This window comes from Megascapheus bottae, chromosome 6, assembly GCF_031878675.1.
Source record: "Megascapheus bottae isolate mThoBot1 chromosome 6, mThoBot2.hap1, whole genome shotgun sequence".
Lineage (NCBI taxonomy): Eukaryota > Metazoa > Chordata > Mammalia > Rodentia > Geomyidae > Megascapheus > Megascapheus bottae.
In genome coordinates, this window is record NC_143514.1 from 41,128,358 (window position 1) to 41,148,734 (window position 20,377).

Sequence of the window (20,377 nt, forward strand, 5' to 3'; positions counted from 1 at the left end):
GATCGATCTTTTTGGCACCAATCTCTCAATTCCGTGTATCTCTATATGAGATTTATTCTTTTATTCTCCTACCTCATGTTTCCCCATTCACAGGCCCATGCTGAGGTATGTATGGGGTAGTTTTACTCTTCCTCCTCTTTCCCCCGTCCTGCCCCCCCCCACTCATGTGGATCATGGGGCTTGAACTTGGTCCCTGAGCTCTTCAACTCAAGGCTACCTCTGGAGCCTTGGTGCCACTTCCAGTTTTCTAGTGGTTAATTGGAGATAAGAGTCTTACAGTCTTTAGTACCTGGGTTGGCTTTGAACCTTGATCCTCAGCTCTCAGCCTCCTGAGTAGCTCGGATCACAGGTGTGAGCCACTGCGCCTGGCTGCTTCCCCTTTCTGTATAGTCAGTATAAGAAGGAAGCCTGTGGTATGCACCTAAGAGGATTTATTCTTTCATCATTCTTGGAAGCAGAAGTATTGCATTAAGACTCTTTTGTTTGTTTGTTTTATGTTTTTTGGGTGTTTGTTTGTTTGTTTTGCTTTTAGCCAGTCCTAGGCTTGGGCTCAGGGCATGAGCACTTTCCTTGAACTTTCTCAAGGCTAGCACTCGACCACTTGAGCCTCAGCACCACTTCCGGCTTTTTTCTATGTATGTGGTACCGAGGAATCGAACCTGGGTCTTCGTGCATGCTACGCAAGCACTCTACCACTAGGCCAAACTCCCAGCCCAAGACTGTCTTTTCGTATGACATAAAACATTCACAGTGGCTTGGGTGCTTGACCTAGTGGTAGAGTTGCCTAACATGTATGAAGCCCTGGGTTCAATTCTTCAGTACCACATACACGGAAAAAGCTGGAAGTTGTGCTGTGGCTCAAGTGCTTAGGCTCTAAGTTCAAGCCCCAGGACTGGCAAAAAAAAAAAAGAAAAAAAAAGAGAAAAAAAGTAATGGTCACAGAAAAATAATACTCTTCCCCCAAAAATCCTAGCTTTAGATTTTGTTCTTCTTTTCACACATTATAGGACGATTGTTGTTGTTTCTCAGAAATTTGTAGAATTTTCTTACTAAGAGGAAGAAGAAAGCCAATTGTGGACAGAAAGGGAACTGCAGCTTGAGAATCCCCTCACATGTCATCACAATGGCCAGGTATGGGGGTGACTCAGACCTGTTATCCTAGCTGCATAGGAGGTTGAGATCTAAGGATCTAGATTCCAAGCTAGCCTACATGAAAGTCTGTGAGACTCTTATCTCCAGTTAATGACCTAAAAGCTGAAAGTAGAGCTGTGGCTCCATAGTAGAGTGCTAACCTTCAGCACAAAGGCTCAAGGACTGGGCTCAGTCCCCTAAATTCAAGTCCAAAAAAGCTATCAAAATGAGGTTTTCTGAGAGAGAAAATGAGTGTCTTCAGAAGGAACATCTCACATCTTTCCAGTCTGGAAAAAGAATGAAGAGTTTGCAGTCGTCAGAGTGCTGAATGCTTTTAAGCTATCAATGAAGATTGAGTACGGCTGTGGCATAGTGGAGTCAGGTCTAGGTTTAATCTTAACTTACTATTCACTAAACTCTTGGCCCATGATACACAGTTCTATTTGATACTTTTTGTAACTGACATTTGGTTATCTTGTTTGTTTATTATTCTGCGGTTTGAACTTGTCCTCATGCTTTCTATGCAGGTACTCTGCTACCTTAGACATGCTTCTGAGATCTTTTCACTGTAGTTATTCCTTAGATTGGTGTGCTCTCTCTCTCTCTCCTCCTCTCCCTTCTCCCTTCTCCCTCTCCCTTCTCCCCCTCCCTTCTTCCCCCTCCTCCCCCTCCTCCCCCTCCCTTCTCCCTCTCTCTATCCTTTCTCTCTTCTCCCTCTCCCTTCCCTCCCTCCCTTCCCTCCCTCCCTTCCCTCCCTCCCTCTCTGGTTGCCCTGTCTCTTGAGCCATAGCCCCACTTCTGGTTTTCTAGTGGTTAACTGGAGGTAAAAGTCTCAAGGTTTTTAGTACCTGAGTTGGCTTGGAACCTTGATCCTCAGATCTCAGCCTCCTGAGTGGGTAGGATTACAGGCGTGAGCCACCATGCCCAGCTTGGGTCTCTCATTTTACTTAGGCTGGCCTTGGTCAACAATCATACTACCTATGCGTCCTGTATAGCTGGAATAACAAGTATGTTACTACCACGTCCATCTAGTTCACTTCTTTTTTTTTTTTGCCAGTCCTGGTCTTAAGCTCAGGGCCTGAGCACTTTCCTTGGACTTTCTCAAGGCTAGAGCTCTACCACTTGAGCCTCAGCACCACTTCTGGCTTTTTTCTATGTATGTGGTACTGAGGAATTGAACCCGGGTCTTCGTGCATGCTGGCAAGCACTCTACCACTAGGCCAAACTCCTGGCCCCCATAGCTCACTAACTCTTTACCCAGGATGGTTTCAAAAACTATAATTGTCACAATATCCATCTCAATAGCTAGAATTACATCTAGTTCTATGCACTATCATAACCATACCATACTTCCTCTTTAGAATGGAATTTCCATGAGGTCATAGCATGGTTTACTAAGTTGCTATCTGTCCAGGGCCTCATGTAACATGTAGCCCATAATTGGTTCTTCAGAATGAATCAATGGGACTGCCTTAGATTCCTCGTCTATTAGAAAGAGCTAATGTTAATACCTGCCTGGCATGGCTGTGGTAAAGATTAAGTGAAATAATAAAAAAGAATGAAGTGCAGAATCTAGAAATGACAGTAAGGGTTAATAAGAACCATCTGCCATTTATATTTTTTTGTAAGTTTACTTTAGGAAGGGAGGTGGTGGCCCTGTCAACTTGATATACCCAGTTTTTTCTCATATATATTTTATTGTAATTAAAGAAGGGTTACATTATATTCACCAGATAGAAGGTGCATTACTTCACAAACATTGGTACCATTTCTCATGTCACAGTCCCCATTTCCCTCTCCCCATCCCCCCCACTCATCTTGATTTCCCCCCATCCCTATCCTATTTCAAATAACCAATTCAGCATATATAAAATATATCAGATAACAAGGTGAAATATTCTAACAATATGAGATAACCAAGGGACAGCAAAAGAGATGAGAGACAACATAGTACATTAAGGACAACAATTATATGGCTATTGTTTCTATATCCTGGAGGTTCTTACATTTAGCCTCATACTATATGGTCTTATGTATCTAGATTTTGTTCTATTGTAAATCTCTGCTAGGAGAGCACAAGGTTTCTACTGATTATGACAAATGAGGATATACCCAGTTTTTATAGACTAATTGTCTAGTACATTTGTGGAATTAAAGAGTGATCAGTCACTCAGCCCAGTGTTACCCCTGTGCTCTGGTATGCTTGGTCTAGCATGCACTGTGAATGTCATTTAGCCCAGTGTCACTTTCCCATGCTGTAGTGGAAGTTTAGCCTAGCATTAATGATATGGCAAGCTTCACCAAGGGGTTTTTATGTGAATATACTCTTCAAAAATGCATTTCAGAGTACCCAAGAAATGCTTCCTGATTGAATACTAAGGAGAGTATTCATGCCTAGCTTTGTTGAAAAAGTTTTAATGCTGGAGCTACCGTAAATATGATTTGTATCATTGTTGTACTGCTTTTCTGGGTGTCACCTCCCAATGTAGAAGCTGTCCTATCAAGATAAAAAAGGTAAGTGAGGCCAGGCACGGTGGCTCACTCCTGTAATCCTGCTGCTGGGATCTGAGGATCCGGGTTTGAAGCCAGCCTGGGAAGGAAAAGTATGTGAGAGTCTTATCTCCAATTAAGCTCTTAAAAAATATCTGGAGGGGGGCTGTAGCTCTAGTGGTAGAGTGCTAGCCTTGAGCAACAACTCTCAGGGACATCACTCAGGCTCTGAGGTCAACCCCAAAAATGGGGGGAAAAAACACAACAACAAAAAGATAAGTGTGATTTGATATTGATTATGGTTCATTTTGTTCTAAAGGGACAGTATGATTTAATCAAATGCCTGGCTCCCATTCGGGACCCTAAAACGGAGCAGGATGGACATGATATTGAGAACGAGTGCCTCGGAATGGCTGTCTTGGCCATCTCACACTATGCAATGATAAAGAAGATGCAGTTGCCAGAACTTCCCAAGGATATCAGGTAATCTTTTCTTCTGGGCAAAGAGTGGATGGTGGAGACGATGATGATGTTACTTTTATATGTTCTCACACATCTCATAGGACTGTACCCAGCATTTGCTCAATGGCTGTTCTCTGTAAAACCCAAATCTTACTTAGACTACTTGAAAAAAGATAGTTTACTTGTAACTGTTTTTTTCCAAAATGTTACTACACAGGTAATATACAGGGGAGTTACAGTTACATAAGTCAGGTAAAGAGTACATTTCTTTTTTGTGTGTTTTTCTTTTCTTTTTCCCTCCCCTCTCTCCCTCTCTCTCTCTCTCTTTTTTTTTTTTTTTTTTTGTTGGTTGTGGGCTTGAACTCAGGACTTAGCTACTGTCCCTGAGCTCTTTAGCTTAAAATGAGTGTTGTACTACTTTGAGCCACAGCTTCATTTCCAAGAGTATTTTTCTTTTTGGACAATGTCATCCCTTTCCTTGTTCTTGATCTGATTTTAAATGGTGACTAGTACTGTCACAAATCTATTCTGCAGTGAAACATTTGGAATAAGGATTCCAATCATATCAGTGACTCAGATGCTCCTTACCCTGTGGTAGACATTGCCATCCATGTCTGCAGTTTTCTCCATTTTATCCTATCTTGCAGTCCTCACTACTACAGGATAAGTAGCTATTGCTATCTCAGCCTGAGCTTCCAGAGAGCTCTCATAGTATACTAAGGAACAGTTAATTCTTATATGAGGGATGATCAAACTTTATTATATATACAAGAAAATTGTATTTAAATTATAAAGTATTGAAGGTCAATGGTCAGCATGTTCTTAATTTTGTATAGTTTTTTTTTAAATTTTTACTCCCCAGTGGGGTATTGTTATTGTCAGAAAAGAAGAGTCTCTGTATTAAGAATTTTATTGGGGCTGAGAGTTTGGCATTAATCCTCAACTTAAAGTATAATTTTTTAAAATTTAGATTAATAGAAGAGAGAAAAGCTGTCTGGGCGCAGTATTTGGCCTAGTGGAGAGTGCTTGCCTAGCATGCATGAAGACCTGGGTTTGATTCCTCAGTACCACATACATTAAAAAAAAGTCAAATGTGCATGGCTCAAGTTGTAGAACTCTAGCCTTGAGAAAGCCCAAGGACAGTGCTAAGGCTCTGAGTTCAAGCCCTAGGACTAGCAAAAAAAAAAAAAAAAAAAAAAAAGAGGGAGATTTACTTATGGCTCCATTAATTATAATAGGTGGCAAACATCTCAGAAGGTTGCTTGTTTTTTTTTTTTACTTGATGATATTGGGGTTTGAACTCAGTGTCTTGTGCCTGCTATGTAGGTTTTCTATACTTAAGCCACGTCCTCAGTCTAACTTCTTGTTTCTCTTTGCCCTGTAATCTATCTCATCCTTAATAAAGCAATGCCAAGTTGCTGCTTTCTCTTTTTCTTTGACCTTCAACCTTCATTCTGGGTATGTGCGTGCACGTGCTCGCACACACATGTGTTTATTTATTTATTTACTTTTGGTATTTGTTGCTGGGCTTGAACTCAAGCATGGACACTGTGCCTTAGCTTTTTCACTCAAGCCTGCCACTCGTCCTCTTGAGCCAAAGCTCTTACTTCTGGCTTTTGCTGGTTGATTGTAGTTAAGAATCTCATGGGTTTTCCTGTCCAAGCTGGCTTCTAACCTTCATCTTCAGATCTCAGCTTCCTGAGTAGCTGTGGTTACAGGTGTGAACCAGGGGTGCCTGGCCATCTTTCCATCTTTATATTGTCATGAGTCTGAAACAAAAACAGACAGCTCCCCTCCCCCCTCCCTCTCCCTCCCTCTCCCCTTCCCTCTCCCCCTTCACCTCTCCTTCCCCCTCTGTCTTTTATCCAGTACTGTGGCTTGAACTCAGGGCCTGAGCCACTGTCCTTGGACTTTCTCGAGGCTAGAGCTCTACCACTTGAGCCACAGCACCACTTCTGGCCTTTTCTATGTATGTGATACTGAGGAATTGATCCCAGGTCTTCGTGCATGCTAGGCAAACACTCTACCACTAGGCCAAACTCTGAGCCCAGACAGCTCTTCTCTCTTCTATTAATCTAAATTTAAAAAATTATACTTTAAGTTGAGGATTAATGCCAAACTTCACTCCTCTGCTGTGAAACCATTAATGCTGCTGGACTTCTCTGGGCCAGGGTGTCTCTGACCCCTATACCTGGGGATAACAAACGAATCAGCTTCTTCATTTGTTCCATAGTAAACTTGTTCTTTCTTTCTTTTATGGAGGTTCATGGTGCTATGGCCCTTGAGCTAAAGAGCCCAGGGACAGCATCCAGGCCAACAGTTCAAGCCCCTGGATTGACTAAAAGAAAAGAAAAAGTCTGTGATCTTTATAGAAAAATGAGCAGACAGGAAAAGTAGCATATATATGTAGTATCTCTCCAGGAAAGATCTACTCTGGATGCCTTTTATATTGTTTTCTATCTAGTGCTCAATCATGGCAGTATACATGTGAATGCTAACATGTTCACAACAATTAACTATCAAGCAGAAATGTAGATAAGTCAATATTTGTGTCTACTTTTGTGATTCAGAAAACTTGATAAATACATATACCTTTCCATTATAGTTCATGTTCAGCTCCTTACATTTATCACCTATGGTGATGTGGAAATAGGTCTTCCCTTCTCATTTGGCAACATATGTAGGAAAGATTCACACAGGTTTGTTTCTGAACCTTTTTCTACTAACCTGATGAGAAATAAAGACATCTTTATTTCTTTTAGCTACAAGCGATATATTCCAGAAACATTGAATAAATCCATCAGACAAAGAAATCTTCTCACCAGAATGAGAATAAATAACGTTTTCAAGGACTTCCTTAAGGAATTTAACAATAAGACCATTTGCGACAGTAGTGTGTCCACACATGACCTGAAGGTGAAATACCTGGCTACCTTGGAGACATTGACAAAACATTATGGGGCTGAAATATTTGAGACATCGATGTTACTGATATCATCAGAAAATGAGAAGAATTGGTTTCATGCAAATGACAGTGGAAATGTTCTTTACTATGAAGTGATGGTGACTGGAAATCTTGGAATCCAGTGGCGACAGAAGCCAAATGTAAGTGGTTGTGGTGTCTAATCAGAAAGACCTACTGTGTCACACAATTTGTATTATTTACCCTGCCTGAACAACTTGTTTTCAATCACCCTTATGATTTGAGTTTATTTAATCTAGGGACTGTATATGAGTCATTTCTTAGTCATCCATGTAGAACATTTGAGGCAAGAATTGGACTTAGGCTTCTGGCTTCTTGAAATAGTATTATCAGTTTTGCAGTCTGAAACTTCTTTATTACTGTGCTTGTTGAATAAAACAGGTGGAAAAGAAAGGTTTTAAGATGCTGGTTTTAAATCTTAGAAAAGCTGACTGATACGGTAACTACCAGTTTTGGTTATGAGGCCTTGAGAGGGTTATTTTACTCATATCAATTGCATATTATTTGTCTGTCAAATAGAAGTACAATAGTTCCTTAATGTCTGAGGGGAGGAAGTTATCCAGAACTCTTCTGTAGATATCAAAATCTGTGGATACTCTTTAGATATAAGATGGTAAATTACTTGCTTATAATGTGCATAAACTCTTTCTGTATTATAATACCTAATAGATGTAAGTGCGACATTACATACATTAGGGATAATAACAGGAAAAAAAACCCCAAATCTCCCTGTTCAAGACAGATACAGCCATTAATAGGTCTGATTTACATTTTCATTCTCTGATTGATTGGATCAGTGTATGCAGAATCCATGGATGTGGTACCTGTGAATATGTTTGGCCAACTATTTTTACTGTATCTAGTTCATAGACCCAGTGAGAGAACTAAGTAGCATTTAGCACAGAATGGGGCATATAATAAGTGTTGAATAAATTTAATATAACTGCTATTGTAATTACTACTGTAATAATGTAAAAGTAAACAAGAGTCATCTCTTCCTATTGTTTTGTTGTCAAGCTGAGATAAAAGTGGCTTGTACTTACCAGGTGACTTCTTTCTATATCAGAGATACTGTATTAATAAGTATGTACCTAATCTCTAAGACTATGTTCCTGAATTTTCTGTGTGAGTTTCTGCAGGTGACTTTATCCTCCTTGGTCTACATGAAGTTGTCAAATGTATTAATCTTTTACCAGCAGAAAGCTAGGAAAGCCAAGTTGACCCTGTTCCTTTTTGGTATCTTTATCAGGCTGTTCCTGTTGAAAAGGAAAAAAATAAGCTGAAGCGGAAGAAACTGGAAAATAAACATAAAAAGGATGAGGAGAAAAACAAAATCCGGGAAGAGTGGAATAATTTTTCATACTTCCCTGAAATCACTCACATTGTAATAAAGGAGTCTGTAGTCAGCATTAACAAGCAAGACAACAAAAAAATGGTAAGTTTGCTCAGAAGCTGTTTGTTCTGGATGTGGTAAGGAGAGGGAGGCATTGCTGAGGGCATGTGATTCTAAATTTCCTATCCCAAGAGAGAATCCCATTCAAGCCCAAAAGGCCCACTGCAACATATTTCCCCCAGGGCCTCCTCAGCTTCTCTGCGGTGTCAGATGGGTCTCTGGGACTAGTGGGAAGCCCTACTGGCCATTTTGGCAGAGCTTTGAACAGGCCTTCTCAAGGTGCAAGGCATATACCCAGAAACTCTGGCAGAGAAAGGGCTATTCATCTCACTTGGTTTTTCCTGGTAGCACTTGTAATCTAAATAAGCAAGCCAATTCGGCAGAGGAAGTAGAAACTGCTGAAATAAGTACTTTTGTCAGGGAAAGTCTCAGATGACAGCACTGGAGAGGACCACCTGGTGAAAAGAGTACAATCACAATGCAAAAGGAAGCAACACCAAGAAAATGCCTTGTGTTGCCTAAATTTAGCAAAGATTATGTTGAAAAAAATAACATTGATAAGGAAGAGCCTTGTGTGTGACAGGGCTTAGGATAGACGGATGGTTACTCTCACAGCCAGAGTAACTTGTTTTCTTTTGAAAATGAATCTGATAGTAAGACATTGATCAAGACACTTGGTACTCAACAACTGACATTGAACTGAACCCCCTTCCTACAACTACTTAAAGATAATTTGTTTTTAAAGCTTTGAAACTATTTTCATATTCCTCCATTCTAGAATCTAGGGTCAAAAGAAAAAAAAAGAAGAGAAAGAAGAAATCTAGGGTCAAAAGAAAAAAAAGAAGAGAAAGAAGAAATAACCAAGGAGTTGGAGGCATGGCTCTGTTGGTAGAGCTCTGGCAGTGAGCAGTAGCATTAGGTATCGAGTTTGAATCTTGCACCTAAAAAGGATCTTGATCTTCTAGAAGCAATATGGGATGAAGATACTGGTTAATGAATAAAAATCATTTTAGCAGAATTCATTGTTAGAATACTGAAAGCAGTCTAGATATGCATGTCCACCCAAGTAATAGTATTATATAATCACATTGACTTTAGAAGTAAAAAGAAGCATATAAAGCTTTATAAACTGGAAAATTTCTTCATGATTTGCTAACCCTGGCAAAAATATGAGACCCCATCTAAAAAGTAGCTGAAGCAAAAAGCTAGAGACAAGGCTCAATTAGTAGAGTACCTGCCTTGAGTTTAACCCACTCCCCCGCCAAAAAGAATCAGATATTAGTAGTTATATTTTTTATGGTAAGGTTATTGGAGACTTTAGTCTCTCTTCCTTAAAAAAAAAAGGTTAATTTTATCAGAAAAAATGTAATAAAAGCTAGTGAGGAGAAGACTGAAAAAGCCCAGATCAATACTGATGGAAATATAGAAAATGTAGGGTGAGAGAAAATAATAGATGCCAGGCCATGGGTTATATTCTGTACCTATGTTATTAGTCCTTACTTAAGGTCCTAAGCTAAGGTTAGTCACCAAAAGAAGCTTAGCTGTAGCAATACCAGCTGTTTGAAGTGAGGAACGCGAGACCATTACTAAGAGATGCAGAGCTTTGTACAGGGTTGCAGAGTGAGGAACCATCAGGACTTGCCTTGTCTGGTACAGACCCTGCCTTTTGCCTTCATTGCTTGGGTGGCTAAGGGACTTTGATGCAGTGAGGAATAGGTTCGTTAGAGATTCTGCCTCTGGAATATAGATAATCCCTTAACAAATTAGGAGGAGGAAGAAGAGAAGCAACAGATAGGATACACATTTTGTCAGCCTATCTTACCATTTAACAGTTGACACAGTCAGATCTGGCACTTGGTTGGGGCCCCTGTCTTCCAATTCAGAGCTTACCCTGGCCTCTTTGGCCTACAGCTCTGCCAAGCTGTGTCCAGTACTTCCTATTCCAAGTTCTTGACAAGTACCCACTCTTTCCATTTTCATTTTGACTCTTGAGTGGGTAGACAGTTGTCTTCACAGAGGAAGAAAGTGAATCACAAAGAGATTAACCCACTTGACCAAACAATTTGAAAATACCAATATCTGACCAATTTTGCCTATAAAAATAGTGAATAATACATATGCTTAAACCCAGTAGCAGGCAGTGATGCTATGATCTGAATCCAGATAGGAGGTTCCAGTGTTATGCCCAGATTTCAGGGTCCCCAAAGACCACCAAGGAGCTGAATCCGATATAAGAGCACAGAGTCTTTATTGTAAGCTCGAGCCTGGTCTCTAGCACACACAGCCGCAGCCGGTGATGCAGAGAGCCCCGAGCCTAGGGTTACAGCATTTTTATACACTTCTTTGAGGTAGGCAGGGACTTTAGTGATCATTACATACTGTGGGAAATTCATAAAACAACTCTAACACTAATTGGGGAAGAACTTCAAAAGGTATCCTTGGGTAAGAACTTCTTACTGACAAACTTCTTACTGATTTGTTAGTGCCACCTGGGGTGTCCCAGGAAGCTATATGCTTAACTGCAGGGTCTGCCCTAAGCAAACACCGTCTGTTGCACCTTCCCGTGTTAGACAAACTTGCCATTTGTCTATCTGCCCTGAGTAGTTCAGAGTGACCTTCTGGCAGGGCCTGCTTAAAAATAATTTTTTACTGAAGTTCATCAAACTTCAAAATTAATTTAGGCCTCACACCAGAACCTGTGGATTAGCTACCGTTGTGTGCTTTCATTTGAATAGGTAGCATTTGGCTGATGGTCTTCCAGGAAAGCATGGCCATACATCTCCAAATCCATCTTCATGTATCACTTCTCTCTTTGATATTTCCAATTATACTTAGGCTTTTGCTCTTAAGAAATTTGGATGTTCTTATGGCTAGATATGAACCCTGCACTTCATTTTAGAGCCTCTCAAATCTGTTTTCCAGAGGTATTTTCAGATGGATATTAGATTACACCTGAAAGGAAATCTCTCTTCTGAGGTGCCATCTCTGTGTTGCCTTGCCCTCGTGACCTCCTTGGCACAATCTTAGGGCATCACCCTTCCTTTAACATTACAGTTGTTATCAGGTCCCCTTTACCACCTTCCTAACTAGCTGGTAATACACACTGGCCACCTTTCTCCTCAGCAGTTTTCGTGTTTTTCCTTACCAGCCTTTCCCTCTTCTAGAAGAAAGAACCTTATTCTCAAGTGTTCTACCTCTCTCTGAAGACTCAGGTGCTTTTAAATATCTTTGTAAACTGGAGCTCCAGATCATGATTTCCATGTATTTTCTCACCAAGACGTGTTCTTGGATGAGCAAACATTTCTATTCAGATTGATGGTATTTGATCTGGGACCCCTGGCTTTTCCTCTGAATGTTTTTCTAAATACCTTCCTTTGTGGAAATTCTCTCTTCTACTTTGCTGTGCCTTGTCTTTTTATTTTTTTTCCTCTCCTAGTAAGATTTGCCTCCTTCAACTGAGCACTGTATGGAGAACCATTCTTGGATTAGAACACAGGAATGTCAACTTCTGTATTAGCTGTGCCATGAGATGAGGCAGTCATGCCTCTATTCTTTCACTGCAGAACAGAAATACCAATGCAGTGGGTCATTGCTTTGTGCCAAGACCAGAATATATACCTTCTCCTTTTACTACATCTACTTTTGTGCCTTTGTCACTTTGATTCAGGCTGCTGTTTTTTCTGTCTGGACTCAGGAGGCAACTTCTCTGTAGGTCTCTCTGTCACAGCCTCTCTTTGGTCCCATCCCTTCTTACCCAAATGCATTGTCCTTTGTCTTGGTCTCATTAAGATAATAGAGGGGTAAGCATGGAACAATATAGATCCTCTGTAAATGCAGGAGTATAGTTGCCTTCAAGAAGATGTTTTCCCTGTGAGGTCATATGTTCTGAGTTTTGTTTTAAGTATCTTCTACATGGTGCTCTACAGATGAGGATGGTCATGTAGGGTGGTGGACACATATTGTAACCATTCGAATGTCTTCTCTCTTAACAGGAACTGAAACTTTCTTCCCACGAGGAGGCCTTGTCCTTCGTATCCCTGGTAGATGGCTATTTCCGGCTCACAGCAGATGCCCACCATTACCTCTGCACTGATGTGGCTCCCCCACTGATTGTCCACAACATACAGAATGGCTGTCATGGTCCAATCTGGTTGGTTCTAGAATGTTTTTGGTGACTTTGGTGTGACAATAGCCCAGATTTTAGTGGTAGGGAGAGTGGCCTTGTCCAACCCTGATAAGGCTAGTTATGCAGGTTGGAACAGTTGACTCTATTCATTTATGGTACATATAGATTGCCTTCTTTTCTACTGCTGCTGTCTGAGCTTCCTTCTATCAGTGCTCCTGCCATAGCCTCTCGACTCAGTTTAATACCTTCCATAGCTGATCAACCCAGCACTACCTTTCCTAATCCCCTGCCCTGTCAAATGCTGTAGGCATTTTGAGGTACAATATAGATCTCAGTACCAGACAGGTGGTAAATAGAATACTGGGTTAGTTTGGCCTAGTGTTACTGGAGGAATGGTGAAGACTGGGAGTATGATTTAGCCTTAAAGCCAGAAAGGGCCCTGTCAGATGCCTTAGAATACCTGTGTCTTAGAATTAACAACTACTTAAACATCTCTACAAATAGGCCCCATAGTGATACACAAGGTAGTCATAGATTTTAGCTCCCCTAGTGACCAGTGTACAAACCTTTTTAAAAAGAATTGTACTTGGCCTCTTGTAACTTCTTTTTACTCATTTGTGTTCTGCTTTTGAGACAGCAGGGGTTCAGTGTACTTCCTGTTAAATGTGGTTGCCCTCCAGACAAAGGAAGACTGTGGTGTTTTGTTTTGTTTTGTTTTTGAGTACTAGGGATTTAACCCATATGCTAGGCAGGGGCTCTACCACTGAGCTATATCCCTAACTACAAACTCATTCTTTAGATCTGAGGTAGTATTTCTTGGGCTGTTTTCCACATTACGAGCTTTCCAATTTCCTCTTCAGGTTACCTAGTGAAAGCCAGGTGGGTGTTGCTTTGGACTGTGGCTTATAGTCTTATGGACTTGGGGAGACTGTCCTGAAGAATTGCAGAATCAGGAGTTGACCACCATCAAAGTGTCTTCCTACAGTGTCTCACCTGGCATTTCTGTTCCCTAGCTGGGAATGCCCTTCTACTAAGACCTACACAGCCCCCTACTTGTTTCAGGTGACAGCTAGCACTACATCCACTATGTAAAATAATAGCTCTCTCTTCTTTCCATCCTTCCCTCCTTGGCTACCGTTTCCATTTTGCTTTCCTTCAGTGCCATTTATTACTTCCTGTGTCCTATGTTTGTATGTCCATTTGTTTCTGGTCTGATTACCCTCCCTTCCCAGAGTATGAGCCTCCTTACAGTGCCTCCTGCCTTCCTCAGCACCCTTACTCAGTAGAGCCTGGCACTTCAGAAGCAGTCAGTGTTTATTTGTTGAAGGATAAATGTTTTATGTTCTGTGGGAGGTTGAAACTCTCTGTCTCAGGAGGCTTCTCAAAGTAGTCCACATTCACATTGCATTAAGTGGTAAAGAATCAATGACAGTTTGCCAGGTCTTAAAGAGTGAGCAGAGTATACCAGATAGGGGATCAGCAGTGCAAAGGTGTTGGAGGTATTAGATACCAGGACACAGTTGATAAGTACTGAAAAGTGCATTTTTAAAGCATGTTGATCATGTTGACCCTCTTTTACCAACATTTCATGAATAGCATTCACTGGGTGCTAGTATAATTCTTCTACATGGATTATTTTAGTGAGTGTTCATTGCTCTCTGAGTGCTCAGACTCATTCCTGGGAATACAAGAGTGTAAGATGTACATGTTCCCTGCTAATACCTTTTTTATTCTCATTGATTTATTCATTCAGAGCTTTATTTTCTGAGTATTTACTATATTACCAGGCCTGTTCTGGTGACTAAGGGAATAGCAATGAGAAATATTCACCATGATCTTCCACTTAGGCTGGGTTAGGGATAACTGAGGGGACTAAGTATGGAATCTCCACCACTGCATCATGGGGAGCTCCCCATCACTAGCTTTAGGGATACCCCTTAGTGAGTACTGGAGATGTGTTAAGGAAACTTGGGGCAAGGTGGAACCTTCTCTATACTAGAGCCTCATCCTGTCCCAGTATTCATGAATATTTCCATGTGTCATGTCAGACACTGTAGGAATCCGCATGGGTTATATAATGGGGCTGTAAGATCGAGGCAACTCAGGTAAATGGATAACCCAGGGGCTTATAAAGTACTGTGTAATTCGAACTCTTTCTCCTTTTCCCTACTTCCCTCTCCAGCACAGAATATGCCATCAATAAGCTGCGGCAAGAAGGGAGTGAGGAGGGGATGTATGTGCTGAGGTGGAGCTGTACCGACTTTGATAACATCCTCATGACTGTCACCTGCTTTGAAAAGTCTGAGGTTAGTGAGGACACTGGTGTGAGCTGAGCCATATGGCCACAGGGTATCGGACAACCTGGTCCAGAGTCTGTGATGGAGAAGTTGAGGTAGAAAAGCCAGGGTTGCTAAGGAAATCCCTGGGAGGTCTGGCAAAACTTAATTCACAGAAGACCACTCCTGAGCAACCAGACCTGCATTCGTTCCTCATAGCTTTTCTTCTCTACCTGCTGTCCCTTCAGCAGGCATGCACTGTGGTTTTGTAAGACAAAACATGACCAGGAAACTGGTTTTTACCAGACCCAATGTAATCATATAGACTGGTATAGTTTAGACTGAATATCAAAATCATCACACACACAGAGTTGTGTCTCCTTGCCACATTCTGTGGTTCAGACAAATACTAAAATGTCACCTCATCAGCATTGTCTAACAGTTTTCCCCAGTGACAGGTCAGAGGTCGTAACAAGTAAGTAGTTGATCCATGTTTTCTTTTTTTGTTTTTTGTGAGTCATAAGGCTTGAACTCAGCCTTTGCAGTATCCCTGAGCTCTTTGGGGTCAAGACTACGGCCCTACCCTTGAGTCAAGCCCCACTTCCCGTTTTCTAGAGGTTAATTGGAGATACGAGTCTCAGGTCCTTTTGTGCCCTGGCTGACTTTGAACCTTAATCCTCAGATCTCAGCCTTCTGAGTAGCTAGGATTACAGGTATGAGCCACCGCGCCTGGCCTGACCCAAGTTTTGACAATTATAGGCATCTGTAATTCAGACAGTCAGATGTGGCTGGAAGTTGTCAGTAGTTTGAGAGAAATCCCAAAGGCTGAGATTTTAGCCAGAATTATTAACTTTGGTTACTTGTACAGTTTTTCAAGATGAAAAGTAGAATTTTTGGAAGACATAATTTTACAGTATTTATCTATAAATCCACTAATATTGGTGGGCTCAGCATGCACTGGGAGAACTGAGGTGAGAGGGATATATAAGATGGAAGTTGACTGGTAGTACAAGGTAGACCTCAGACATTGGAGAACTGAGGTAAGAGGAATGTTTAAGATGGAAATTGATTGATAGTATAACAAAAGGAACCCAGTGCTGCCAGATGCCCTGGGGAAAGTCCCGGTGGTCACTGCTTATCCAGGGGTGTTCCTCAATAGCCCTGCTTCAGGGCTGATAGGAGTGCAATGGGTAGAATATGTCATATTTGTTGACTTCACAAGGGATGCTTATCCTTGTTATTCACTAATCTTTGGAGTCAGTTTAGTGTTTTTAGGATAGATGGTATGTAAAACCACCCAACCTTCCTGAGGTAGAATCTACCTGTGCTCTAACAACAAAGTTAGTGATTGAAAAAATATGACCTGCTTGCAGTTAGTGACTAACGTTAAATTAGTCACATTGGTGACTAACTATTCTGCTCATCTAGTATACTAGGCACAGTGATACTTTGGCACACACGTTTTTTGGTAAGTTATACAATGCCATATTATAGGTAGGCAATGTTATCCAACTGTATGGGTAAAGTAGCTAAGGCATTGAGACTTGAAATCATGTCCTACTTTACACTATAAGTAGGTTTTAATAGCTTTCATTGTTAACCAGTAAAATAGTTTCCTTTTCATAGAAAGCACAGTGAAAGGAACTTCTGCTTCTACTTCCTTTCTGTTAATCATAGAACTTGAACCTAGATGGATAGTCAAGCACCTACCCTAGTGGTTCTCCACAAAAAGCTTAGTCTGGAAGGATTCGTAGTTTCTGGATGAATTTTGCTATCTGATTCTTATTTTATGCATCATACTTGCTAAAGTAGTAAGTTTTAAGATATACCTTGTCTGTTAACCATAGCAACAGTTTAGTGATAAAGTTGATAGTTTCCTGAATGTTATCTTTTAGGTCAAAAGCTAAGGGATACTCTGTATTTTGTATGCTTGCTTTACCAAGGCCTTCACTTGAGCTCCATTTTATTATTTCCTTATTTGTTGGTTAATTTCTATAGTGATAGTAATTTCTAAATGTTAGAATAATTTTAGATGAACGGCTATATTATAGAGATGCTATAGAGATGATTTATGAGCACACAGTTTCTATGAGAACATAGAGAAACTCTATAGAGTTTCTATGTACTCTTCTTCAGGGTCCCTTAACATTTAACATCTTACATACCCAAGCATACCCAAGGTAACTTGGCCTTGTTCCATTTTAAACAAGTAGTTTCTGATTGCTTTTCTGAATGACAGGTGCTAGGTGGCCAAAAGCAGTTCAAGAACTTTCAGATCGAGGTACAGAAGGGCAGTTACAACCTGCATGGCTCAGATCACCGATTTCCCAGCCTGGGAGAACTCATGAACCACCTCAAGAAGCAGATCCTACGCACGGACAACATCAGCTTTGTGCTGAAACGCTGCTGCCAACCCAAACCTCGAGGTTTGTCCCCTGTGCCAAGGCAATGTCCCCTTAGTTCCTTGTGGGTACTTTGAGTCCCAGATGGACCAAAGGACTCTAGCTGGGTTAAAAGAAGTATCTCTTTCCCACAGTTTCTGTTTTTTTTTTTTTTCCTTTAAATTTTGTTACAAGTCTATTTTGAAGTCAGATCTCTTGAGAGTTAGACTTTTCTGTAGAAAAGACATGCACACCTTTTCTCAACATCTCAGTCTACAGAATAAAAAGCGTATTCAAGGGTCATTGACCAGAAATGTAGTTCTTCACTCATTAAGATAAAGTACCCTGTCTGGGTGCAGATGGCTCTTGTCTAAAATCCTAGTTACTCAGCTGTGATTCTAGGATTGTGGTTCAAAGCCAGCCCAGGCAGAAATGTCTGTGAGACTCTTAAACTAACCAGTAAAAATCTGGAAATGGAGTTGTGACTCAAATGGTAGAAGCCTTGAGTGAAAAAGTTAATCAAGAGCAAGAAGTCCTAAATTCAAACTGCACAATTGGTACCCTCCAAAAAAAAATAATGACAAGAAGGAAAGGAGGGAGGGAAGGAAAGATAAAGTATCCTTGAGGACTCCTGTCATTGGTTTGTCAGAGAAATACCTTTTATGGGCCAAGAACTATGTTAGATATAAAGAATCAGAATTGCTTAAGACCTGGTTCCTGCTCTCTGAGCATTTCTACTCTAATGCAGAAAATATGTCAGTGAGGCCATTACAGTATGTGATAAAGTGTTTTAATTAACGTAACCCAGGGATGGAAAGAGAGATGGCCAAATACTCTGAGTTACTGAAGATGGTGGATTCGTGGAGGAAGCAGAGACTGAGTTGGATGATAAGGAGGAGGTGTCAGTTAGTTGAGAATGTATCTGGCAGAGCTAGAAGCATATGCCTGGGCAAAACAGCAGGCAGAACTAGGGTAAATGTGAAGGCAAAGGTGGAAAGAATGGAGGGAGGGGGATGGAAATCGGCAGCCACACCAAGGAGCTGGGACTTTATCTTGCCAGAACTTGAGGCTGTGGAAGGATCAGGAAATAAAATACAAGCATTGGGCCAGGGACCTAGCCATTCTTTATTAAGCCCCATAAGTAGTGTCAATGATGGGTTACAGGAGGATTCACTATCTTTCAGAAGAACACTTTAGGGGTAACCTAGACCTGAACCTGCACTTGTAGATAGGAAAACTGGAGTGCAGAGAAATAATGTTACTGAAGGTCAGCATCAAAGGGGTTTGAGTATAGGCCTACCCCGAATGGGTTTTCTTTCTCAAAGAGCTTCCCAACAATTGTCAGTCCTTTGAAATTGTCTGTCCTTAAAGCAGAGGCAGGGAAGTTGTTCTGAGGATCTGCCTGAGACTGTGTTGCTCTGTGATAATTATCTCTGAGCCTTGTGTATCTATATTTTGTTCTGTATGGCAGAACAAAGCATACTAGGTCAGAAAGTAAACTAGAGATCTAGAGATCTGCTTTTGGCCTCTTTTCTTGATATGTGAATCATGTTTCAGTCTAAACAAAGAGAGTTGGGCATTGAATATAGTGAAAGAGGAAGGACTGGTTCTTGTTGATCAGATAGGACTTCCTGCCAGCTGAGGGGAATAACTGCAGCCTTTGTTTTTATGCTCAGAGATGTTCCACAGAGACTAAAAACACATCTGCCACTTGACTGTGAGACCTCAGAGCAAATTAAAAACTTTAAGCCCAACAATCTGTTTACTTGTATAACCTTTGCTTCCAGATAATAATAAAAAAAAAAGGGTTATATTTTCTTGTGGATGTGAGGTCGTTAAAAGGAAAAAGTAGTGGAGGTAACCACAGGAGTAGGAAGATAGATGGCCAGGTCTGGGACCTAGTAGCTGTACAGAAGTGCAGAAATAACTAAATGTCCTGTCTTGTGTCTTCTTTTGAATCTTCCGAGACTCTGCACTGAGGTGTTTAGTGTATGTGTCTTCCCGGTTTCTTATTAACTTTTGAGGCAGTCTGGGTCTCACTATTTTGTGACTCCTAGGAACTCCAGGCCTGCAACAAAACCAGCAAGTAATAATGCCTGTCAGACAATAGTTGTAGCACCTCCTGCTAAATTTGTGGATACCTCCTATCCTAGGCAGTTTACATGAACATCTCATTTCTTTTATCTACATAGCAGTTCTTTATAATCATTACAGAGGTGAAGAAATTGAATCTTAGGGATGTTTGGTGATTTTAAAGGTTACATGGCTCATGGTATCAGTAGTGGTTATATTAGGGGCAATAAATAATAGTAACTGCTACCCTGTTAATAAAGCTTACTGTTTGCCAGACACAACTCAAAACATTTTCTATTTTAAATAATTTAATCCTCAAAACAACCCATAGTGTGTTTTCTTTTCTCTTTGTACTTGCTTAGATCACATGTAACAGAAGAGTAGGAATTTGAACTTAGATTGTCTGACAAGTATGTTGATTTTCCTCCATATCGCATGATCTTTGCAGCAGAGCATGTGAGCCATTAGCCTGAGTCTAGGACAGTGGCAAGGGATAGGCCATGAGGCTTCTTCATACCAGTCCTCAGAGCCCTCTTTCTGCCTTTGTAAATTAGAGTAGTAAAATCATGAAAATTTGATTGGAGAGTATGATTTTAGGTTGTCCTCATGAGATAAATATAAAGCAGAGGGAAAAGTAGGAGGCCACACAGGATAGGTGTGATGTTTATGCAAACTTACCATCTCTGCCCTTTGTGCAGTTCATGCCCAGATCCAGACCTGAGAGGAGCTATGTTAAAAATACACCAAGCTCCACCATCCATCCTCCCATTTCCTCTTCAGCTGATGTGGCTGTGCTGCCCGAGTTCCACACCAGTCATCTCTAACCCACAAGGAATTCTATAGGCTGCTGTGCAAGGCCTAGGGCACACAGGTTGTAGAACAAGGATGATGACTGGTAAGGCTACCATTGATGGAACGTTTACTTCACATCAGGCAGTGAAGACAGCTGTTTGGATGTATTGTGTCATCTATCTTTCCTAAAGAGCCGATGAGGGACACTTTCCTGGTGTGAAGCAGGTTCCTGGAGGTTAAGTACTCTATTCACAGTAAACTTTGCTTCTG

General features: G+C 41.0%; 1 protein-coding gene across 2 annotated transcripts in view; it reads left to right on the plus strand.

Annotated features, from left to right (window-relative positions):
• Positions 1-20,377, plus strand: part of Jak1 (Janus kinase 1) — a 106,743-nt gene that overhangs the window by 65,825 nt on the left and 20,541 nt on the right. Inside the window, exons 1-7 of one of the 2 annotated variants that reach the window (XM_090334683.1) lie at positions 954-1,131; positions 3,941-4,104; positions 6,846-7,188; positions 8,316-8,501; positions 12,452-12,609; positions 14,768-14,891; positions 17,101-17,287. In XM_090334683.1, the coding sequence (XP_090190809.1) occupies positions 4,031-4,104; positions 6,846-7,188; positions 8,316-8,501; positions 12,452-12,609; positions 14,768-14,891; positions 17,101-17,287 (1,072 nt within the window). In that variant the 5' untranslated portion in view covers positions 954-1,131; positions 3,941-4,030. Of the gene's footprint in view, positions 1-953; positions 1,132-3,940; positions 4,105-6,845; positions 7,189-8,315; positions 8,502-12,451; positions 12,610-14,767; positions 14,892-17,100; positions 17,288-20,377 lie in introns of those variants that run through there. The other variant, XM_090334682.1, reaches the window with a different exon arrangement.